A 25,841-nucleotide genomic window follows, 5' to 3' on the forward strand; every position below is an offset into this window, starting at 1 on the left:
GTAAAAGACCCCCCTTAGGTTGTTACATTCTGGTTTGGATACTGTGGGTTTAACAGAGGGATGCAGACTACAAAGTCTGAATTGGATGAGTTTAAAAGAAAGAAGTTCAGTAGCATCTCCCCCACTACAACCCACAAAACTCCAAAGAACGTAGTCATTCACAGTAGTTGGGGGTCAACAGTTTCTGTTTGAGCAAAAGCTTGGTCACATGCCAAATGGCAGGTGAATGACACGCAAGACAGACAGGAATTGCAAGAGGATTAGGAGAAAACAATAATCCTCTTGGTTTTAAACGCAACAACAAATTGATTGTACATATATTTGACTGAGGCCCTATTTTCAGGGCAGGATTCTGCTGTCCTTCAGATGCTGTAACAGAATGAAAAGTACAATCGCTAGTTCCAGACCTCTGCTTCCTCTCTCCCTTCTTTTTCTCACCTGGGATCATATCTTTAGGCCGCAGGCTGATCCGTTTGTGCTTGCCATTGGAACTAGAGAGCCAGGCACTGGCTGAGAGAGCTGGCTCCCACCATACCTCTGTGTCAGGGTAAAGGTCATCCTGGAAGTACTCATTCTGAGGCAAGAGAAAAAAAAACACAAGGATGAGAGGACTCATAGAGGAGGTTCAGACTGGAGAATGACATGGGGACAGGTACCCGCAGTAACCGCGGGGATGGGGACGGGGATACAGCTTGCGAGGACGGGGCAGGGATGGGGACAGAGCCCACGGGTACGGGGACAAACTTTGTCTCTGTGTCACTTTCTATTTTGAAGCCTGTTAATGAACTGGACTGTTATTTATGTTTGAGTGAAGCAGACAACGATATTTTGATTTTTTGGAAAAACAAGCAAACATGCTGGCCACAACTAGCAAAATTTGCACGGGGGATCCTGTACACCCTGCTACCAGCACATCTTCTATTGCAGGAAGGACTGTAGAAGACAGGAGAGCTAGACTGAATCCTGAGATTGTTGATGACTTCTTATTCATCCACAGATTAAAAAATCATAAGTTCTTCATAGGGCATATTTCTCCCCTCTAGGGCATGCAGAACGGGTTGTATTTTGTACCCCTGGACACTTTAACAGGGTGGATTAGGATTCCTTGGGGTAGTAGAAATCAGCTATTGTTATTATTATTTGTTACATTTGTATCCCACATTTTCCCAACTTTTGCAGCCTCAATGTGGCGTTACCGATTACGGTCTGAACAAATACATGGTAGCATGAGGTACATGTATGGTAGGTACAGTTGGGGAAACGTAGAGAGGAAAAGGGGGAAGAAGAGTCAGGTAATGTTCGTTACAGTCTTTGGTTGCATTGTGTCGCAGGTGAACAGGCATTTTTATGTTGGGTCGATGGGGTATGCTCTTCTGAACAGGTCTGTCTTTAGTGCTTTCTGAAAATTTAGGTGGTCGAGTGTAGTTTTTACTGCTTTTTGTTAATGCATTCCATAGCTGTGCGCTTAGGTAGGAAAAGCTGGTTACATAGATGGATTTATATTTGAGTCCTTTGCTGTTTGGGTAGTGGAGGTTTAGGTATGATCGTGTAGATTTTGTGGTGTTCCTGGTTGGCAGGTCGATGAGGTCTGTCATTTATTCCGGTGACTCGCCGTAAATGATTTTATGAACAATCAGGGTTGGAAGGGTAGAGGGTGATGGTGAGAATTATTACAGCTGTTTGCAGTTATTATTTTCTATTTGTAATTTATACACAATAGTTGAACAGCATATTGTTCCTTTTTATACTTAAAAAAAAAGATTTAAATATAAAATCATAATTGTTCGAGGCTTCTGCAGATTAGGACAGAGTCCATGGGGACAGGGCGGGAACGGAGACAGAACCTGCGGGGATGGGGTGGGGACGGAGACAGAACCCATCCGGACAAACTTTGTCCCCGTGTCATTCTCTAGTTCAGACATCTGGACTTACAGAAAAGGGTACAAATAGGGCTTAATTGAGAAATGGCCAAGCAGGGGAGACGTTAACGTACCATACAGGGCAAGAGGAAAGGTGAAACTTGTCAGAGAGGGGGAGAAAGACAAACAGGGCTCTGGGAGAGTCTCTGAATCTTCTTGGATAGAGTTTCAGTTATCAGAAACCCCACCTCTAACTTGGAGGGGGGGGCTGGGAGGCAAATACAGAAGTCATATTGACAGTGGAAGGGGAAGAGGACCAATTCACTATTAGCACCTGCACTACTTCGAGAGGTACTGTGCCCCCCTCCCCCAATGACACCCAAAATTACACTTATGAATTCAGGCATTCACTCAGGGCCAATCACAGTCATATAAAATGCAGTAGACAGAGGTAAAAGCAATTAAATTCCTGATCAGTTCACGGATTTGTCATTTGGACGATTTTCTACCAAGTGATTCTGCTCCAATGAATCCCTCTATCAGGCACATGACCAGTTTAGAGGCAGGACTTCTGGACAGGATCTATAGCTATGATTTTCTCTGGTTGCTGGCATAGACTGGTTGACAGGTCTTTAGTCTGTGCAGGGAATACTCTCAGAAGATTAAGACATTATCGGCTGAGTCTTAAGGGGAAATTTATGACAAATCATTACAGTAGCTTTGTGGCAGAACACTGCACATAGCACACTGAGCAAGTGGAGGGGCCTTTATCCATATCCTCATGATGACAACCAAATGGGAAGGAGTATGAAAGAAGCTGTGCATAACTATCTTCTGAGAGTGGGATCAATAATGTCCAAGGAGAGAGGCTGTGTATTTTATGTGAAAATAAGAACATAAGTGTTGCCATACTGGGACAGACCAAAGGTCCTTCAAGCCCAGCATCCTGTTTCCAACAGTGGCCAATCCAAGTCACAAATACCTGGCAAGATCCCAAAGGGGTTGATATTGAAAGTGATTTAACCAGGCAGGACAGCCTTCTGCCCGGTTAAATCACTTGTGCCTGCCTATCCTCTGATATTCAGAGGTACTGAACTGGACAGTGCCACTGTCAGCCCTAACTGCCCCTGCACTGTCTGGTTCATGTCAGGGTGGTCCATGGGCAGAGCTAGTATTTAACCAGTTAGCGGTGATATTCAGACTGCTAACCAGTTAAGTAAGTGGATAAAGCTAGGCCACAAAAAGGTTGCCCTAACTGGTATATGGTTGACTTCTGACTGGCTGCTGTAACCAGATATTCAGGCTCAATTCACCCTAAGGGTGGAAGTCAACAACTTATAAACCACCGACCACCACCGGTTGATTACTGCCCCCTGAATGAATGTTGTATCCTAAGATGACTGTGTTAGACTCAGCCAGTAGCTCTGACAGGCATCCTGAAATTAGCAGCGCATGGACCTCTTCGCTGTCAACTCATATGCTAAAATGAGTTTATACAGGATAACGCAGCTTTTAGAAACCTTCTGTTGGGACACACGTCAGATGATGCCAAAGCCACGGGAGCCGGCCCAACCAGCCAGGTTTACACTACGAAGACACCAGTGCTTATTGCTGAGTTGGAAGGAAGGCTGGTGACTGTGTGCTTTGAGGCCTGGATCTCTAGATATTTTGGGGTTTGGAGGAAGGCTGGATCAGAATTCCCTGGGCAGACTGAGTGGCAACAGACAAAAAAACGAGGTAGAAAGGTGTGTCCTAATATTACCCCATCTTGGACCTTCTGACCCAGAGCTTAGACTGTCTTCTCTTTCTATACCAGTAAAGGAATGTCACAGGAAATGGCATAGAATAAGTCAGAGGGATGCGATGAGAGGAAGTGAACAAAGAAGACAGATAGCGAGAAAAGGGAAGGACCGCTCTTTCTACACACTTTCACCCTGGGGACTCTAAATACGATGGGTTCCAGTGCAGTATGCCGGAGCCGTAGCGCCTTGGCAAATTCCACATCCCTCACGCTGCACTCAGTCTTGGGCAGGAAGACGAAACCCTGTGCAGCAGCCAAAAGAATTTCAATTTAGATTAAACAAGCATTGTTGATTAACATACAAAACCTTATGCACAACAAAGGAAATCAAATGCCATTAATTCAGCAGTGGTGAAAGTTTTCCTAATACTGCCCCTTTACAGAAGAAGAGAAGTGCACACACAAACACTGCCCCATCACAGAACAGGTACAGCACAGGCAGCAGCAGCGCAAGCTTCTCTCACAGATCGACTCACCATAGAACAACAATTTTTTATCTCTGTAGGGCCATTTTGAAAGCACTCAGAAACTTTGTACCTACCTGCCTAGTTTTAAAAATTGTCCCAATTATGCCACATTTACAATCCATTAAAACACTGGCTTTTCTTCAGCTTGTTTGTTATCTGCCTGTTTTTATCAACTTTAAAGTATCACAGAGCCAGGGAAAGGGCCATACAAGGCCACTACGCAGTATTCTTTTCAACAACGCAAAACCCAGGGCTGTGCACTGTGACCAAAGAAAAGTAATCTTTCCTACACACAAACTTTGGTTCAGAAGCTATGCTTAGCCTTAAATGCCATGCATTACTGTGCCCAACGGGAAACCAACAAATGCAATGTCACTTGCAGAGCTTATGGGCAGATGATCAAAAGCCCGGTGCTGTTCCAAACAGCGCTCTAAAAATAGCGCTGGAACAGTGTGGGGCTTTACCACCCCTATGATCAGAAATAATAGCATGCAAATTTAAACACGCTATTATCTCTGATCATAGGATAAAGTGTGGGAGGATTGTGCCTGAGAATCCTCCCGCACTGGTTTGACAGGTCTCGGCTGTCAAAAGCCCAGACTTGTCAAACAGAGCAGCTGGAGGTCCATGAGACCACCAGACCCCAAGTATCCCCACCCCAAGCCAAGCGAAAAGGGGGCTGGAGGTCCAGCGGACCTCCAGTCCCCCTGACGTTCGGGGGGGGGGGGGGGGCTGGAGATCTGTGGGTCTCCAGCCCCCCTAACCCCCCCAGGATCCCCTCAAATGTCCCTGGTGAGCTGCGAGTCAATCCCCACCCCCCCTGACCTGGTGGTCTAGTGGCCCTTCCCCACCCCCTTCCTTCGTTGGCCTCCCTCCTCTTCCATGAGCCTCAAAAATGGCGGCGCCCAGCCCTGCCCAGTGCATCCTGAGATGTGCTGAGCGGGGCTTCACACCATATAAGGGAAGGGAAAGGGAAATGGGACTTGATATACTGCCTTTCTGTGGTATTTTGCAACTACATTCAAAGCGGTTTACATACATACAGGTACTTATTTTGTACCTGGGGCAATGTAGGGTTAGGTGACTTGCCCATAGTCACAAGGAGGTGCAGTGGGAATTGAGCCCAGTTCCCCAGGATCAAAGTCTGCTGCACTAACCACTAGGCTACTCCTAGGGAGTTCTTCTGCTTCTGCTATTCCCAATTCCAAAATGGCAGCCGTGACCTCCCGTGACAGTCTCGGTTGCCATTTTGGAGTATGGTGCTCCTGCCCTGAAGAAGCCACTAGACCACCAGGGCCTTTAAGAAGGTAGGACTGGGGAGGGGGAGTTGGTGAGCTGGTGGGGGGGAAAGGGTCACATTTTCAGTTCTGACCGAAAATACTCAGGCATTTTCAGCTGGAATCCACACCCAAATTTCGGGTCGGTTTCGGTGCCGGATCCGAAACAGAAATTTGGTTGGCCCCTAATGACATTTCCTATATTGTTGCAAACTACATCCCATCCCTAATACTGGGTTTCTCACCCAGTGATCACATGGTGATAATTAATTACACCGGGACATGTCTCTTTCATAAGTCTGTGCACTGACGGAGTGATCACAGTATGGTGTACAAGGGTGTGGTAACATCACTCAGTGTTAGGCACCTGTCATTGCAGCAACAGCAATTAAGCACAGTTGGTCCTCTTCCAATCTTCATGCTTAACACTTACTTTGTGAGGGTCACTGGAGCTGAAGCTGTTACAGTCTAGGAAGAAGGGTGCCTCTGGAATGATCTCGTACAGAAAGACTCTGGTGTCACCCTAAAATAAAACACAGAAGGTCATAGGAGCCAACTTTTCAAAATTATTGGGGGTGTTAAACCCAATGAAAATAACCCCTCCCTGGACACAAACAAGGAATTTTCTCAATATTGGGGGTGCTCAAGCACCCACAGCACCCACAGAGTCGGCTCCAGTGCAGAAGGTGACAGGAAGCGGTGAGCAGATGGGTGGAGTGGACCACAGCCTTTACTTTTTCTGGAGACAATTTAAATGTTTAATTTAAAACATTTTTATTGATCTATTATAACTCATATACAAACATAATAAATAGATTTTCAACATTTATTATAATCCACCAATCACTCCCCCTCCTCCATACCCCAACAGCCCCGTAACCCAACTTCCACAGAAAACCTGGGTTCTTACTGCTTTCTGGGTTTATGAAAAGCTGTAACTTCCCCTCTCTCCCAACCCACCCCAAACATATAACACTTAGGTGAGGCATTTCCATATTACATGTTCTGCTCTACTTGGTATCATAAAGTATTTAAAATTAAGCTTCTCCCTTTTGGGGTTCAGAGTTTGTATATAAGAGTTCAATAGCTTCAAAAAATGCTTTTTGAATTTAAGGGAGCCTCGGGCATCCCTCACTTCCCAGGTTAGCAACAAGTGGAGTTGATTCCTCCATTTCCAGTAAGCTGGCAGTTCCGGTGATGTCTAAGTTTGTAGGATACATTTCCTAGCAACTAGGCACATCTTATGAAACAAAAATGTGTCCCATTTATCTTTCCCTCAGAAAGCCCCTGGTTTGTCTAGTAACAACTGTGCTGGTGAACTGACAACCACACAGCCCAAAGTAGTAGATATATAACTGCCAACTGCTGACCAAAATTGTTGTGTTACTGAAGAACCCCAAAATGAGTGATACAGAGTATATTCTCTTTTCTTTGCCATTTGGAGCATATGTGGAATGGTATTCTGCTCATTGCGTACAACTGCGCTTGGGTAAAATATGTTGTCTGTTCTAGCAAAACCATCCTACATCCCCCAGCCATTAACATTCTCATATACTCCCTAATAATTAGTCAGCTCGATTACTGCAATGCTTTATACAAAGGACTCTGTATTAAAGAACTGTGACGTCTGCAGCTCGTACAAAATACAGCCATTAGGTTAATTATTGGGCATAAAAAATTCGACCATGTTTCCCCACTGCTAAAAGCAGCACACTGACTCCCATTGACCCACCGCATAACCTACAAACTACAGCTTCTAGCGTATAAAGTCCGCACCTCTGGTGAACCAGCATACCTATCTCGTTTTCTGACCCCTTATTGCCCCTCTCATACTCTCAGGTCATCCCAACAGAACCAATTTATAATCCCAGACATGACACTACACGCCAGTCCATCTTTTCAGTCCAAGGCCTCGAACTCTGTAACCAATTGCCAATCTACCTTTGTCTCTCATCGTTGTACAAAAATTCAAATCTGATCTCAAATCTTTCCTATTTGCCGACACCTACGGTTAGGGTGGCTAATACGTATGTGCGAGGAACTGGCTCAGCCTGCATGACACAATTCTCCTCCTTTTGTGTCCCACCCAGCTTTTCTATCAAATATTGTGTTTCATTTTACCCATCCCTCTCTGCCTTATTCCTAATAATTCCCAAATTGTAAGCCGCTCAAATATTAGTTTGATGGGCGGGATATAAGCCCAAAATAAACTTGGAAACTTGGTAAAATACGCTCTGTGTAATACTCTAAAATAACATTATTTAAGACCTTTTAGTACAAGAGTGCTGGGCAGACTTCTATGGTCTGTGCCCTGAGAATGGCAAGGACAAATCAAACGTGGGTATAAATATAAAGTATCACATATCATGTAAAATGAGTTTATCTTGTTGGGCAGACTGGACGGACCGTACAGGTCTTTATCTGTCGTCATTTACTATGTTACTATATCTATGCTAGCAGTTAACCCAGGAAGACCTTTGATATTATTCAACATGTCCCAGTCTCCTAGGTCTCTCCCCTAGGTCGTGTGCCCTGCGCTGTTTCACCCCGTCCATATCCTTATTCCTCTCTAACCTGATCAAAGCCTTAGACAAGCCTGATATGAAATTTTATTTAAAAAGGCTCTTATTCTTTCTTCTATTCGGAGTTTAAGTTGTTCATGATTCATGGAATCTACATAGTGATTCATTTGGCAATAAGCAATTTCCCCATCTAATCCCTACAGGCCCCTTTTACAAAAGCGGCAGTAAGCCCAACGCGGGCTTACCGCTCGCTAAACAAAAAGTACCGCAGGGCTACCTCAGCGCGCCATCATATTCGGTGCTACAAAACTATATTAACTTTTGTAGCACTGGGGTGTACCCGGTGGTAATTGGGCAGTGCCGTGTGCTGCCCAGTTACCAGCAGGTTAGCGTGGGAGCCCTTACTGCCACCTCAATGAACGGTAGTATGGGCTCCCCCCTCCCCGAAATGGCTGCATGTTTTTGATGCGCACCGAGGCCCCCTTTTACCGCAGTGGGTAAAATGCAGGTTTCCCTTTTCTTAAAGAAATGTCCATGCGACAAGTGAACCACTTGCCACGTGGCATTAAGAGGGGAGCACTTACCGCCACCCACTGAGGTGGCAGTAAGGGCTTCCATGCTAACCAGATAGCACACGCCACTGCCTGATTACCACTGGATACACACAGGGCCGCCGAGAGGGGGAAGCAGAGGGGACAAAACTCCCCGGGCCTGGCGCCGGGATCAGGCCGCCGGCGCTGCAGTCCTCGGTCTCATCTGCCTGCCCTCGGCTCTGTTGACAGCCCCCCTCCGTCCGCCACCGGGCCCCCTGCATTCAAATCGGCAGTGCCTCACCTCCGTGTGAAAGCGGCAGATCACCTCCCTTTGGGCCCTCCCTGTGTCCCGCCCTCGCGGAAACTGGAAGTTACATCAGAAGAGGGCGGGACACAGTGAGGGAAGGCCTAAAGGGAGGCGATCTGCTGCTTTCATATGGAGGTGGCGCGCTGCCGATTTTAATTCATGGGGCCCAGTGGCGGACGGAGGTGGGCTGTCGACGGGGCTGGGGATGGGTGGGTGGAGACTTGGGACTGCGGCGCCGGTGGCCTGAGTGCCCCGGGCCCGGCTTAGTCTCTCGGCAGCCCTGGGTACACACTTTGAAATATTTTTGCAGCACTGGAAATGGAGTGCACTGGGGGAGGGAACTACTGCTGGGCTGCTGCGGTATCCTGGCGGTACATTCTTTTTAGAGAGTGGTAAGCCCAAGTTGGGCTAACCACTGTTTTGTAGAAGGGGCCCCTTAATCTCTAATGTGTCTTAACAAGCAAGCATAATTATACAATCTCATGTTCAGTAAGCCTAGCCTCCTCTGTCTTCCCATTAACTGTGGGGTCCTTTTATCAAGCTGCTGTAAAAAGGGCCCTGCGGTAGCAGCGGGGGCCATTTTTGCCGCATGCCAGGGTAAAAAGCCCCTAAAAAAGACATGGCCATGTGGTAAGATTATTCTTACCATGTTGCCATGCAGAGGGAAGCACTTACCGCCACCCGTTGAGGCGGCAGTAACTGGGCAGCAATTACTGCTGGGTTAGCGCTGTGCTAGAAATTACAAACTTATTTTCTGTAGCGCCATAAATGGTGCGCACTCGAGCCAGAACTACCACCGGCGGCTGCATTGGGCTAGCGGTATTTCCGGGTTGCCACACGGCAACCCTTTACTAAAAGGGCCCCTGTATCGTTAGTTGTATTTTTATTTGCCCAGGAAAATTTAGAGAACATGTGATTGAGGCATTTCAAATCTTTTTGCCGTATTCTAAGTAGTAACGTTTGCAGCATATAGAGCCACCTGGGGAAAAGTATCATACAAAGTAGACTAATTAGACTTCCTGAGTCAGTACACCAAGGTCTGCCTCTGGCCATATTCAAATCTAGGTTAAAAGCCCAACTTTTTGAGGCTGCTTTTAACTCCCAACCCCTATTCAGTACTCATGTCTGTTTTAATCATTCCCACAATAAGTAATTCCCTAATCCCTTATTTGTCTTGTTTGTCTGTCTTTATTAGATTGTAAGCTCTGTCGAGCAGGGTCTGTCTTATATGTGTTTAGTGTACAGTGCTGCATATGTCTGATAGCGCTATAGAAATGATAAGTAGTAGTAGTAGCAGTACTAATTCTGTCAGCCAGCGACAGTAGTAAGACCCTCCAACTTTCTAACTGTTGCCTTGTATCCTCTAGCAGCTTAGAGACCTTCATAGCGTACAAAGTCACCTCCTTTACTTTTTTTTTTTTCAAATTTCTTTATTATATTTGAACATAATAATTACATCCATTCAGATTTGCAATTATCAACATATATGCAGCTTAGTAACCTCTTCTTCCATAAACAAAATTTGCAAACGAACTCTTAACAGTCCCTCACCCATTCCTCCCCCTCCCCCCCCCACTTAATGTGATGATTTATACACTTCTCTCATCTGTTCATATGGTTGCCAAATTTGTTGAAACCTATGTAATTGGCCTTTTCTCAGTGCGATCAATTTCGACATCTGATATAAATAATCAAGTTTAATTTTTACTGCTTGAATATGTGGCATCTCTATCTGTTTCCACGCCCTTGCCACTGTCAATTTGGCTGCTGCAAAGATCTGGCTAGCCATTTTATGTTGATGTGTCTTACATTTTCCCGGGCGGAAATGCAAAAGGCAATATTCCGCCTGATTAGGATAGTCTATCTTTGTGACTTTGTATATCATTGCTCGAATCTGAGTCCAAAATGTCTGTATCTTAGGACATTCCCACCATATATGCATAAATGTGCCTCTGAGACCGCACTCCCTCCAGCAATTTGGTGATACCTTAGGGTATATCTTTTGTAGTCTATCTGGTGTATAGTACCACCAGTACCATATTTTATAACCATTCTCGACCACCGACTGAGTAATGGAGGTCCTCAATAGGTATCTAATTCCCCTTACCCAGCTCTCTCTTGTAAATGTTTGGTGAAGGGCCCCCTCCCATCGACTGATATAGTGGTCTTGAGGGGAGGTGAGTTTTAATAGTGCCCTATATAGTCTTGTCACTTCCCCTTTGCCCCTCCTCCTCTAATTGCCCTCTCCAATGCTGTTTCTGCGAGGTCCAGTTCTTCTCCCGCCCGCCTTCTTATGAAGTTCCGCAGGCTAGGATAGAACGTCATTTCCCGGTCCTCTAAATCGTACTCCTCTTTTAATTCTTCAAAGTCTTTGATTTCCCCATTATTCCATAGTTGGCCTAGCATATATAGCCCCTTGCGGGCCCATCTTTTATATATGTTCTCTGTCTCTCCTAACGGAAATCCCGGAGCCCCACATATAGCCATTTGTAGAAAATATCTCCTCTCCGGAAAGACTTTCCGTCGTACCCGGAGCCACGTATCCAGTAGGAGGCTAATCCCCACTGGCACCCTTTTAGCTAGAGACATAATTTCGGTCCCCTGCCTCCATAATGTATCTCCTATAAAGCGGGTGCCCACCCATGATCTTTCCCAATGTAGCCACTTTTTGTTGTTTCTGGGATTCCATTCTGCTAGTATTCTTAATTGGGCTGCCTGATAGTACAAATAGAAATTTGGTACTCCCATCCCTCCTTCGACGGGCATCTGAAACATCATGGCCCTGTTTACCCTAGGAGGTCTTTTCCTCCAAATGTATGCGAACATTTTCCTATTTAGTTGTTGGAAGAACTTCTGCGGGATAGATACCACCTCCTTTACTTTTAACGAAATCATAGTAAGTCCTGAGCTCTGCTCTGCTTGCAGAATCTCTCCCAAGGCTCCAGCATGTGCCACTCACCTTGCCAGTTAGAAAGACGATGCTCGTGTCTTCATCATAAAAGGGAATGAGAGTCGATGGAGACACATCGATGCCAATGGAAGAAGTGGGACCTTCCGACAGAGCCTCAGCATTGTAAAGGTACAGCTGACGCTCACTTCGGCTGAAAAAATAAAGGCAGCTTATATTAAAAAACAAAAAAGGATCTCTGTAATTAGCTTCACCAGTGAGAAACAAAAAGGGGACTCTGATAATTCTGACCTGACAGATCTATAAAGTCCAGGGAGGGCTGGTGTTAGACATTCTGGGGCCCAAGGCAGAAATTTTTGAGGGGATTCCAAAGCCAGCTGGTAAAGCTGCACTTTATTCTACTTTGGGCAAGTTTGGGCCCAGGGCAATTGCCCTGTTTGCATCATTGCATCCTCTTAATGCCAGCCTGGAGTCCAAGATACAAACTACACTTCTTTATCCACAGAACAGGGATGGCACCAATAAGAGCAGGGCAAATTTGTTTTTAAATCCAAAAAATGAGGGAATCCTTGGCACTGCCTCCTCTGAAGGATGACTTTTGAGAAAGTGACGTTGACCCTTACCTGTCAAATCCTGACACCAGTATGTACTTGCCAGCACATACCCAAACTACCCGGGCTCCTCTCCCTCCTTCTGGTCCAGGCCCTTCCTGTAAAAGCAGAAAAATAACCTGTATTTATGGAGCAGAGACTGGCAAGTGTGCCAAATGCTTTTCTGGGACTCAGTTGTGGATGAATGTCTTCTGGATAGTCTGAGGGCTTTCGGGGTTAGAGGTACTGCCCACAGTTGGTTGACATCTTACCTACAAAATAGAACTTACAGGTTTGATGGCAAAATAAGGTTTCAGAGCCCCCAGAGACTGCAAGTGGATCATCTATTTTGTTTAATTTGTATCAGCAACTTCTTAGCCAAATTATAGTTAGCACAGATCTCAATTAGATGATTTATGCAGATGAAGTAAACATTCATTGTTAATTGGGGAAAAATCAGCAAGTGAACTTCTGAGAGGTGGTACCCAGATGAGGGATCATAAGTTATGGCTTAACCATTCTAAGTCAGAGTTAATTTGGCTCTGTTATCCTTCTTTGTCGCTTCTTCCTTTGAAGTTAGTTAACCTTATAGCTGCATTACTCGACAAAAAAAGAGAAAATATTAGAGCGGTAACTGACTCAAATTGGACTTTGTATTCTCTTTATCATCTTGTTTACAAATCTTCCAAAGATGTTTAAAAATCTGCACCCTTACATAATGAGGGGGTCTTTTACTAAAGCTTAGCTCGAGTTATCTGCAGCAGGGCCCATTTTATTCCTATGGGCCCTGCTGCAGATAACTCGAGCTAAGCTATAGTAAAAGACCCCCTAAGAGAGCAGAGCTGGCCCAAGCATTAAGCAAAGCTAAGCAGATGCTTAGAGCTTCAGCTTCTACAGGGCATCAAAAAGCAGCAGCAGTCAAAGTAAAGCAATGGTCTTGACAGGCTGTAAAGAACCGTCTGTACAGACTTTTACCTGCAAAAAAGTTTCATATTTAAAAGTACGATGTCCAGTTATGAGTCTTAATAGAATTGTTATAAAATGATCAAGATTGCAAAGTTTAATTATAGGAGTAGAAAAGAGAGGGTTCCAAGTACACCAAGAAACCAAAGCAAGCCAAAAAACACAAAAGAACCTCCAGGAACAGGACAAAGGGAGACTCTTTATAGCAAAGACCCAACATGGGCCGTGTTTTGGCGACCAAGCACCTGCGTCAGTTTATAGAATACGCCAAGGGTGTGTCCATGTTACTAAATCTAGTTGTGGGAATTTACGCCAAGTAAAACTTGGTGTAAATGCCAGCGAGTAAGTTAGGTGCAGAGCAGGTGTATTCTATAACAGTGTGCATAATTCTTAGTAATGCCCATGATCCACCCATTCCACGGCCATGTCCATGCCCACTTTTTGGCAGCGCACATTATTAAAATACAAAAGTAAAGATTACATATACAGTAAAATACAATAAAATTAACATGCAATAAAATAAATAAAAATGAATAATAAATTAATACATAAATGACAAAAAGCTGAAATATATAGTCTAATGATGAGGAAATTCCCAACAGATAAAAATACATACTAATAAGAAAACATTACTAAGCGAAGTCAATAACAAGCAAAAAAAAAGCCAAAGCACAGATCTCCATTAGATGATTTATGCAGATTATAAACATTTTGGAGGGGGAGCATGTAAAGAAATGTGACCTGTCACATATACCGTGTTCTTCTCACCTGAATGATCAAATGGTTTTAGGCCAATTGAAACCAAGGAGAAAGCTTTCCCTGTGTGGCTCCCATTGAAACTGAAGCAGGAAAGGGTTTTAGCCCGGTTCCAGAAAACGTGCAAGGTGTGGTTATTTTCTGTGTTTTTCATGAATGACTGCACATTTCCTGGGGGTTTTATGTATTTAAACCATATATTGTAATATACTTAAATTCGTTATTGTGAATGTTTAGTTCATTTTCACCTGTTATTTGTGCATTTGGCTGAGAGGGTGGGCAGTTGGGGCAGTAAAATAGCACATGTGCTTTTGAAAAAGCCTGTATATATTTGCTGTTTACCTCCCTCAAGCTAAACTCATTTCCGGTAATGCCTCTTTTTAACCTCCCCTGTAGAAGCCTGTACTCACTTTTAACCAGACTGGCTAATTTATGTGGGTAGATTGCTAATTAACTGAGTAAATGGTTGTGAAATACTGCATTCAATGTCACCACTAAATTGTCCTGAGGTGTTCTGAGGTTTCCTTCTGAGCAAACAAGATCAGTTTCCAAACACTTGCACATGGTTCAGTCGCAGGAAGATATTGCTGGGTCAGGCTCATCCTTTGTGAAAACTTTCCTCACAGAGTGAGAACCTGTTTCCAGTGACTGGGAGGACGTAGAACTAAAGGCAGTGATGATACAAACGTGAAACTTCATTCTCCTGCTGTCAGATTCACAATTAAAATAAATCCCCCATAGCTTTTTGGGGGAGAGGACGGATTTTTGGTTTGGATAGGGGAAATTCCGGTGGGGTGGTTGGGTGCAGCAGGAGGCCTTAAGAGTACAGGCCTACAATGGTTTATATAACACCTATACAATTTTCTTCTTCTTTTGGGATACTGGGGGGGGGGGGGGGGTGGATTATTCGGTGTATGTTAAACATATATAAAAATGTCTTATTTGTATTGTTCCCAACTTATGAACCTTACTGTTGTTTGTTTTACATTGTTGATATATTTGTGGTTTTCTTAAATAATTAGATTTATTGTTTAAACTGTTTTAGTGATGTCACAGTTTACAACATACATAGATCAATAAACATATACTTAATACAAATCTCTGTCTTCTTTATCAAAACCTTTAACTGAAGTGTCATCAAACTTTTCTATGAGTTTTCTTCCCTTTCCCCACCCCCCTTCCCACCTATACCCTTGCCTTAATGTTGTCACATCAACATAATTCCAATAGGCATACATATCATTTTAACTTTCCGTTCCTCCCCCCCCAGTGAGTGTGTTCACCAATAGGCTGCGAGCTCTGCCTGATAGAGCCTGCACATACGGTCCCCAGACTTCCCAGAAGCGTTGTTTACTTCTAGGACTACTGTTCATAGCGCGTGCTTCCATCCGCACCAGGGAATGAAGCAAACTCCTCCACTGCCAGAAGGATGGTCCTATTTCTTGTGTCCAGTATTGTAAAATACATTGTTTCCCAATAATAAGTGCCTTATATATAAATAAACTTTCTTTGGATCGCATAATTGACCCACTTCCCCTCAGTCCTAGCACAATAGTTTTAGGCGTAAGCCCAAGCCTCTTATGCAGCAGAGCCTCGCAATATTCCAGCACTGAACCCCAAAACTTTTTAATAACAAAACATCCCCAAAACATGTGATACAGTGTCGCTCTCTGAAAATTACATTTACTGCAATGTGTTTCTTGCAGTTTACCTGCATAATAAGCCTGTATGGGAGAGAAGTATGCTCTCAGAATGATTCTAAATTGTATCTCCCTATGTCTAGCACTGGTCACTTTATGTACAATCTCCTTCAATGACTGGGCTATATCTCCACTGCTAATCTCTACCCTCAAATCCTCAGACCATCGTCTAGCCACTGCCTCATAGCTACGGTACGGGGCAATCATACTTAACTGTTTATACAGTGTGGACACCGTAGTCTGTTCTCTTCCCTGAGGCAGAAACAAATTCATCAGTAGCTCATACATCCCTTTATCACATTTTTCTCTATGTAAGTGCTCGATATAGCTATGAAGCTGATAATAGTCATACCATGTCACATTCTCTACTCCCACCATATCCTCTAAAGCCTCCCTGGATATAGCCTTCCCCGTTTCTTGCATGACATCCGCCACTAAAACCACTCCTTCCTGTGCCCACTTGATAAATTTCGGGTGAGCATTCCCTGGTTCAAATGCTCCATTCCCAACTAGTGGGAGGAGATCCGTACACCGTGGGTTCTTATTTAGTCTCCTCAATATGTACTGCCATATACTTCGCATTGGGTGTAATAAAATATGATGGCGCCATTCCCTAGGTAACATTGTACCCTCAACATGTAACATATAATAGGGATGATATGGTCTAAACAAAGCACACTCAATATTCCATGCCGTATGCTCTTCTGTTTCCAAAACCCAATCCGCTAGGTGCCGAGCCAAACAGGCCCAATTATATTGTTTAATATCAGGCAACCCCAAACCTCCCTCTGTCCTTTTCCCATAAAGATAGTCCAATTTAACTTTAGCCTTTTTCCCACTCCAACAGAACCTAGACATCATTCCTCGAAGCTTCTTTATATCTTTAGTCTGTAATACTATGGGCAGCTGTCGTAGTACATACAGCCATTTTGGAAACAGCATCATTGCATACAAACCAACTCGCCCACTTAATGTTATAGGTAGCCCCTCCCATACTGCTAATTTATGTCACGTATACTGCAGTAACTTATCAACATTCTGTCTATATAATCTACTCAGATCTCCAGTTAGTGTTATGCCTAGGTATTTAAACTCCTTATTCGCCCATCTCAGTGGAAACTTTCCCTTCCATTGCTCCCTTACCGTATTAGTTGTGGGCAATCCCTCTGATTTTTGAAAATTCAATTTAAATCCCGAGAAGGCCCCATATTCTTCAAAAACCTCCATCAACACCGGCAGCGATCTCTCCGGTCTAGCTAGATGAACCAAAATGTCATCGGCAAACGAAATAATTAGATTTAAAAATAAAGCAAATCCTCGCAAATGCTATAAACCTGCTCTGGTTCCTAGTGACAAGGAGGTGCCAACTGAAAGTTCTTCTATTGATTTTTTAAAGATTTTAATGGATTGGCCCCTGTTTATTTTCAAGAAATGGTGCAGATATATTCCCTTTACTAGATTCCTCAGGCAGCTCAAAATACATTAGTAATCCCTGCAAATAATAAGGCATGTCTGCAGCAGGCTTTTACTTTGACAGTTTGTACTTTACTTTAGGAGGTGAGATTACTGTCAAATATTAGATTATTTCATAAATACAGAAGCCTGTTTTTTTGTGGACTGGGTGGGTGATAAGACATTTATCTGTCTGTAGATACAGATTACCAAGATGATTGTGAAGGAAAATCCTATCATAGATAAAAAGTCACAAGACATCCGGATACATCAATTAAAAGGTAGAATCTTTTAGGGCTGTGCTATAGGCGTTCTAACATATTTAGCTCACGCTAATGCTAGAGACACCCATAGGAATATATGGGTGTCTCTAGCATTAGCTTGCGCTAAAAACGTTAGCGCACCTTAGTAAACAGGCCTTTTACTAAGACGCATAGGCACCTATGCGCGTCAGATTGGAACTATCGCCCGTCTACCACGTGGCACTTACCCGGTGGTAACTGGCAGTGTACAAGCACTGATGATTACTGCCCACTTAACACATGAGACCTTACTGCTAAGTCAATGGGTAGCGGTAAGGTCTCATGCTGAAAATGGACATATGCTGGTTTTAATTTTGCTGCACGTCCATTTTGCCCCCCCCCCCCCCCAAAAAAAAAGGCTTTTGCAGGCATGCTGAAAAATGGACGTGCATGCGTCCAAAACACATGCCTACACCAGCGCAGGCCATTTTTTCGGCGTACCTTAGTTAAAGGGCCTCCTTAGTGATGTATTTGAGGGAGTGGGGTGCGGGGATGCGTGGAGATGGTGGTTGGGATTGCTTGGTTTTATCATGTTTATTCTGTGAATGTTTGGCAATTATAATTATTTGTTTATTTTTGCTAAGTCACTGCAGGCTGTCTTTGCAGTAGTGTTTGTTAAATGCAATACACAGAAGGAACCACCAGACACTCCTCTAGCCTAGGCCAGTTGAACTCTCACTAAAGCAGTTTACTGCAGGCTGTTTCTACATACCTTTCCTCTGAGGGATCTGTCCACTCTTTATTTTCTCTTTGTTCTGGTTGAGTTTGACTCCCTCACAGTGTACCTCAGCCCTGCCATGGCTACAGTTGAGTAACCCAGATTCCGTACCTGTTTGGGATCTCTAGTTCTCTCATTCTGGAACGCATTAGTGAGGAAACTCTAACCTTGCTGGGCTTATGTAACAACTGCCCTGTAGGATGTTTGGGGGAGAAGAGCTCTTCAGTTGTAGATATCTATATGGGAGAACCCTCTCACCTGCACTGGCTTTGTAGATTTACGGGGGTCATAAAGCCGAACTTTGCCATCCTTGCAAACTGTTGCCAGAAGCTGTCCATTTGGGCTCCAAGCCAGACTGAAGATCTACAATCAAGATTAAGCATATGAAAAAAAAAAACAACAGGAAATACAATCAGTAATGGCCATATTAATTTTAATTTTATTTACATTTTTACCAAACTTTTCCACCCTCCAGGCAATGTTTCTTCTAAGGCGTGGCCTGGTGTGTGCAAATTTTTTTTCTGTGTTAGCAATGAATTTTAAAAACCAACAATTTTTGAGCACCAGTATTAGCAATGTATTTCTGTATACAGCACAAAAGAAAACAATATTTTTATGAGCAACCATGTAAAATCGGTGTGCGACACGCCTAAAATATATGAGCAATTGCTCTGCTTAGAAGGAACATTGCCTCTAGTGATTCCCAGTTGTTCCCTAGAGGAAGCAGCACACAAGTGGAGAGGAAGGGGCCTCCTTTGGGGCTACTTATTGACAACCATCTGAGCCACACTGTTTGCCTGCCTCTCCTTGCTCTGGAAGCCGAGCACATCACCTTCAAACACATCGGAACCTGAAGGATGGAGACAGAACCCATGGGGACAAACTTTTTCCCTGTGTCATTCTCAATTGGGAGTTCATAAAATGTAATATTTATAGCTTCTTATCCAGGCGTACTTGGAAATTCCATTTAATCAACTGTGGCACCCAAAACAATGGGAAATATTTCTGTATCTGTTTGCCACATTTTCTTGTTAGCCAACTTGATGTGCATTAAGGAATTTATACAGATGATATTCAATTTTTTTAACAGTCACATCTAATTTGACTGATACTTTCCTGAAGATAGCAAGGTTTTTAACAGTGATAGAGGAGTGGGTTAAAGAAAACTGATTTGCCATGAACCTAGACAAGAGCAGCTGATGGGTAATTCTACAAGTCTGAACATGCAAGTGTAGAGAATACTACAAAACTATATAAAAATGATGGAAATGTACCTACTTAGACAAGTGTTCACACAACAAAAAATAATGTAGATCAAACAAAACCATACTTCATTCAAAAGCGGAGTGGAGTAGAGGCCTAGTGGTTAGAGCACCAGTCTTGACATCCAGAAGTACCCAGTTCAAAAACCACTGCTGCTCCTTGTGATCTTGGGCAAGTCACTTAAACCTCCATTGCCTCAAGTAGAAACTTAGATTATGAGCCCTTCAGGGACAGGGAAGTACCCAGTGTACCTGAATGTAACTCATCTTGAGTTGCTCCTGAAAAAGGTGTGAGCAAAATCCAAATAATAAATGACGTGGTTTTGTTTGATCTACAGTATTGTTTGTTGAGCATGCAGAATATGGTCACTTTTGCAAGTATGTACACAAGCAGCAGTACAATACCTAAGTGCTATTTTACAAGGGCATGCATAAAGGGGCATTCACATAGGTGGACCATGCGTGGGGCTGGTTTTTAAACATTCAGCTTATAGAATACTGTAAGTTACATTCATCTCTGCCTCATTTGGGTGCCTGATGTGCACTGATGCTGGGTTACGCTACTATTCTATAGGGGGTCCTTTTACCAAACTGGGGAGCTGTTTTTGCTATGCGCTGAGGCCCTTTTTACCACAGTGGGTAAAAAGGCCGAAAAAAGAAATGGCCATGCGGTAAGATTTCACTTACTGTGTTGCCATATGGGGGGGAGCACTTATAACCACCCACTGAGGTGGCGATAAGAGATCCAATACTAACCCGGTGGTAACTGGGTAGCGCTCGGCACTGCCCAATTACTGGCGGGTTAGCACCTGAGGAAATATTATTTTAATATTTCCGTTAGTGCTGGAAATGCTGCACGCTAGGGGTTCAACTATCACCGCCGCCCACAGGCCAGTGGTAGCTCCAGATTGGCTTTGTAAAAGGGTCCCTAAAGGAATCTGGGTGTTCAGGTGCCATTATGGAATAGGCTGTCACCGTGTGGCATCGGCGTGCGTAAATGGAGGCATCTACTTATAGGATTGCCCCCCTAGTGACTGGAGACTTCAGCAGGATGTTAAGGGGCCCTTTTACAGAGCGGCGGTAAGCCCGACACGAGCTTACCACTTGCTCTTTCAGGATTGCTGCTGGTGGTAATCCCATGCCGAGCGTGCGCCATTTCTGGGGGAAAAAGAAAATCAGTTGCTGGCTAGCGCGAGAGCCCTTATTGACGTCTCAATGGGTGGCAGTAAGGGCTCCCTGTCGCACAGCCATGCGGTAAGAGTTCTCTTACCGCATGGCCATGTGTGCCTGGGGTCTTTTTACCCGCTGCTGTAAAAAGGGCTCTGGTGCGCATGAAAAACAGCCCCCGCCATCAGCGCAGGGCCCTTTCTCCCGCAGCTTGGTAAAAGGACCCCTAAGTCATTTCTGCTCTTCCTTCTACCTGATCGCTGTGTCCAGTCAGAAGCCGCTCTTCCTTCCCAGTAGCCAGGTTCCAGATCCGAATGCTCATATCATAGGAAGATGAGGCCAGGATGTCTGAAGCCAGTGGATGGAATTTGATGGAGTAGATTTTCTCTGTGTGACCTTCAACCATGCAGAAAAAAAAAATTAAACAAGAAGCATCTTACTCTACCCCACTGGAAACCACCAGTTGGAATAATTTGTAGACCCCATTCCACCAGATGAAACAGTTCAGCTACTATTTCAGATAATCGGTAAACCCATACAGGATGAAATTCAGCCAGTGTGGAAACATATTAAGTTATGTGACAGTACTGGCATTTAACCAAGTAAGGATATGCAGCACTGCTGCCCATATGGGTAACAAAGGGGTCCTTAGGGGCATGGGTCCCCCAATTTGTGTCTGGACCCCTGGCTGGTGGGGGGTCCCCATGCCCCACCAACAGAAATGCTCCTCCAGTCGCAACTGTCGTTGTCACAGCACTGGGCTTGCCCTCTGCCCTAGTCACACATGCTCAGTTTTGCAAAAACCAAGCATACGCTAGGGGAAGGCCCGGCACAGAGGTGGCAGCAGCCGCAGGTGGGAAAAGCACTCCTGCTGGCAGGGTTGGGGATCCTCGCCATTCAGGTATGTGATGGTCACGGGGAGGGGGGGGTACAAAGATCAGTGGCAGGATGAGGCAAATTTTTGTGCCCCCCCCCCAACCTTCTGCTTTGGCCCCACCATCAAAAATTTGAGACCTGGGTACGTGCTTGGCCAGCATTATTTGTTTGTTTAGACCTGCTACTGAGCAGAGAGAGAAGTGCACAGTGGCTTGATAAGGTCCCAGAAAACAAATAGGCAAATGGTCTGCTAGTTCCAAATGGGAAAAAAAATTAAATAGAAGCAGACACAGTGAACAGAATAAAAGATTTATTAGCAGACAAAATAAAATTGACTCAGCAGGCCATGTTTTCACCTACACGGCCTGCATCAGAGGCAAATCATTACCTTACGGTGTTATAAGCCGCATTGAGCCTGCATTATGTGGGAAGGTGCGGGGTACAAATGTAATAATAATAATAAAAGAGCTTCACCATTAGGCATAATAAAACTTCCAGATACCAGAGGGGTTATGCCTAATGGTGAAGTTCTTTTATAACAGCAATTTTATTTGGTCCGCTAATAAATCCTTTTTATTCTATCCACCATGTCTGCTTCTATGTAGTAATACAGTGTTTTGCTTATGACTCTGCTGTGGTGATACTTGTGGTTTCTGTCCACTTTCAAGTAGGCCTAAATAAAACGTATAACCGATTTTGGCTGGCCCCTGCTGCTCCTCTAACTCAGCCCATTAAGCAATTTAAACAGCCCTACACTATCCATATAATTTTTTAAAATATACAGACAGAGAAATTATGTCTTCACCAACTGCCAGCAAACACATAGGGGTAAAAATTCATGCCACCGGGGGGGGGGGGGGGGGGGGGGGGGGGGTGGAGGCAGTGGCTTTTTAAGATGCTTATAACGAAGGGCTGAATTAACCCCAAATCTTCAATACTAATCAGTTAAGAACCAGCTCTGTCCAGGCTCTGCCCAGACTCTCCTGGGATGATTTTCAGAAAGCTGCATAATTTTGGTTTGTGCAAGGACTTTTTGTTCTTACTCTTAGTTTTGAAAACAGACTCTGTGCAGGTAATTTCCTTTTGAAAACTGCCTAGATGGCATGTATATATCTGCAAACCACCACAGGCAAAGGGTGGCAATTTTCAGACAGGATAATTTGCTCAGTTAAGCATCTTTCATATTTTCCATAACTGTTGAATGTAATTTTGGTCAGGAAGCTGGAGAGGTAGACATCCTCTAGATCATGTAGAACTAAACTATGAATATAATGCAACACAATCTGAGGCAAAGAAAAGAATATAATAGCTATTTGAAAGTAAATCTTTCCATGGTTTGGTGTTTGACCCTTGCCTGTAACCACCAGTAACACCAGTGTGGAAAAGCAGCCTAGTGCAGTAGTTCCCAAACCTGGTCCTGGAGGCACCCCAGTCAGTCAGGTTTTCTGGATATCCACAATGAATATTCATGAAAGAGATTTGCATGCACTGCTTCCTTGGTATGCAAATCTCTCTCATGAATATTCATTGTGGATATCATGAAAACCTGACTGGCTGGGGTGCCTCCAGGACCAGGTTTGGGAACCACTGGCCTAGTGGTTAGAGCAACAGGCTGAGAACAAGGAAGCCAGGATTCAAATCCTGCTTCTTCCACTGACTAACCTTGGACAAGTTACTTCACTCTCTATTGCTTCAGGATCAATTCAGATTGTAAATCCACTCTTAAAAGGGAAATAACTTGTGTACTTGCTGGTAGCTTGCCATGAACTTAAATTTGGAGAACACAAGTAATTAAGGGGCCATTTTACAAAAGCGCGGTAGGCTCTACATGCGTGCTGCATATGCCAAAACAAGACTACCGCCAGTCTAACATGCACCCCTGGCGGTAATTTTGGATTTGGCATGTACCCATAACACCTGTACAAATTTTTTTTATTTCCTACCGCATATGGCGTTTACGGCATTAATCGGCACACACGGATCAGTCACCGCACATGTAGCGCATGAGCCCTTATTACTAGATCAATGGGTGCCATTATGGGCTCAGGCAGTAAAATAGGCGCACACTGGTTTCAATTTTACCACAGGCCCTTTTCCCTGTCCACTGAAAAAAAGCCCTTTTTCCCAGACGCGGTAAAAACTGGCCAAGCGAGCGCCCAACAGACACACTCGCACTACCGCAGGCCACTTTTTACCGCACCTTAGTAAAAGGACCCCTAAATCTCAAATCTCAGGGGCTCCTGGCATCTCAGAACCTGTCAAGGAGCATCTAGATATCCTGGCTGGAGTCTCTGGCGTTCTAGGCTTTCCTGGGTCCCTGGCTGGAGTCTCAGGAGTTCCATGCTTTCCTGGGTCCCTGTTTGCAGTCTCATTTATTCTATTATTCCCTGCATAATGGGTTGGAGCTTCAGAAGCTCTGTGCTCCCCAAGGTCCCTGTTGAAGGTCAGGTTCTCGGTGCCCCCTATTTGCTTCCAGTAGTCTTACCTCTGAGCACAGCCTCCGGTTCAGTTAGTGTTTCCTGCAAACCACCTTTAGGAATGCGCCACAGCCGGATTTTAGCATCTTCTCCAGCTAACAAGAATACAATGAGATCACCAGTGAATACAGGATAGTACTTATGGGGCAGAATGGGACAAAATGTGCAGTTTCATAGTTTCCAGTGGAGAATGATCTTGACAAACTCAGAACTTTGCTTGCTGAGCCTGGTATAAAATATATTAAATCCATAGGCGTAGTTTGACTGTTTCATTTTGGGGGGGGGGGGGGGGGGGGGGGGGGGAAGAATGGGTGGAGCATATTAGCATATCATTTGCATATATACATATGCAAATGAATATGCTAATATGGAGGAAGGAATTGAAATTTACAGGCAAAATATCACAGATGCACATTTCAAAAAGCTGACACATTTCAATTAATAAATTATGAATAAAATACTTTTATCTACCTTTGTTGTCTGATCATTTAGTTTTTCTATTCGCTTTGGTCCCAGTGTCTTCTTTCCAGTAGGCTTCCCTCTGCTCCCCACCCTCCCAGTCCCATCCATCTGTTGCTCCTTCCCTCTGCTCCCACCCCTCCCAGTCCCATCCATCTTCTGTTCCTTCCCTCTGCTCACCATCCCTCCGTCCCATCCATCTTCTGCTCCTTCCCTCTGCTGTGCCTGACCTCTCCCAATCCCATCCATCTCCTGGTCCATCCCTCTGCTCCCAACCCCTCGCAGTCCCATCCATCTCTTGCTCCTTCCCTCTGCTCCCCACCTCTCCCAGTCCCATCCATCTTCTGTTCCTTCCCTCTGCTCACCATCCCTCCGTCCCATCCATCTTCTGCTCCTTCCCTCTGCTGTGCCTGACCTCTCCCAATCCCATCCATCTCCTGGTCCATCCCTCTGCTCCCCAACCCTCCCAGTCCCATCCATCTCTTGCTCCTTCCCTCTGCTCCCCACCCCTCCCAGTACCATCCATCTTCCCTCTGCTCCCCACCCCTCCCAGTTCCATCCATCTTCCTTCTACTGCCCCCCCCCCTCCGCGAGGTCCAAGATGGTGACTCCGTTTACCCCCTCTCTTCCTCCCTCCCTCCGGCGCAGGCAACAGTCTTCAGCTTTTCCAGCGTTCCTGGCAGTGGTAGCGATTTACACGCTGCCTTCGGTCTGCCCCGGAAGCCTTCTCTTCAAGTTCCTGTTCCCACCTAGGCGGGAACAGGAACTTGAAGAGAAGGCTTTGGGGCAGAGCCGAAGGCAGCGTGTACATCGCTACCGCTGTCAGGAACGCTGAAAACGACTGCTGCCTGTGCCGGAGGGAGGGAGGAAGAGAGAGGGGTAGATGGACACGCTCCTCTCCGTCCGCTTGACTTCCCTGCCCTCTCTGTCTGCGTCCCGCCTTCCTCTGATGTCAGAGGAAGGCGGGACGCAGACAGAGAGGGCAGGGAAGCCAAGCAGATGGAGAGGAGCGCGTGCCTGCATGTGGTTTTTTTTTTTTTAACTAATGGCGCGGCGGCGCCTCGTCGTTTGGAGGGGGGGCATTGCCCCCCCCTCGCCCCCCCCCCAGTCTATGCCTATGATTAAATCTCAGAATCGGTGAGCAAGGCAGAAATATCAGTTGCAGGCATCCCCAAAGAGTGTGCTGATATACCACATCCACTCTGAGAAGCATCACAGATATACCACTCCCAGCCCCAAGGGGTGCAGCCAGGGCCGCCGAGAGACTGGGTCGGGCCTGGGGCAAGGCAGCCCCCGGGGCTCCGCCCTTGCCACTGCCCCCTCCGAGGTCCCCTCCACCCATCCCACTCCGTCCACCACCAGGCTGGGCCCCCTGAATTCAAATCACAGCGCCTCACCTCGCTCTGTGTGAAAGCGCAGCAGCGGCAGTCTGCAGATTGCCTCCC

The 25,841-nt window shown here is 45.1% G+C and overlaps 1 protein-coding gene across 3 annotated transcripts in view; it reads right to left on the reverse strand.

Moving 5' to 3' along the window:
- The window catches only part of LOC115476269 (mitochondrial import inner membrane translocase subunit TIM16-like), a 619,296-nt gene that overhangs the window by 32,551 nt on the left and 560,904 nt on the right, over positions 1-25,841 (reverse strand). For 2 of the 3 annotated variants that reach the window (XM_030212554.1, XM_030212550.1), the window contains exons 18-25: positions 23,946-24,032; positions 20,838-20,980; positions 18,414-18,518; positions 12,298-12,383; positions 11,726-11,867; positions 5,838-5,927; positions 3,787-3,903; positions 439-574 (exon numbers count right to left, since the gene is read on the reverse strand). In XM_030212554.1, the coding sequence (XP_030068414.1) occupies positions 439-574; positions 3,787-3,903; positions 5,838-5,927; positions 11,726-11,867; positions 12,298-12,383; positions 18,414-18,518; positions 20,838-20,980; positions 23,946-24,032 (906 nt within the window). The remainder of the gene's footprint in view (positions 1-438; positions 575-3,786; positions 3,904-5,837; positions 5,928-11,725; positions 11,868-12,297; positions 12,384-18,413; positions 18,519-20,837; positions 20,981-23,945; positions 24,033-25,841) is intronic. The other variant, XM_030212552.1, reaches the window with a different exon arrangement.

This window comes from Microcaecilia unicolor, chromosome 8 (assembly GCF_901765095.1).
Source record: "Microcaecilia unicolor chromosome 8, aMicUni1.1, whole genome shotgun sequence".
Classification (NCBI taxonomy): Eukaryota; Metazoa; Chordata; class Amphibia; order Gymnophiona; family Siphonopidae; genus Microcaecilia; species Microcaecilia unicolor.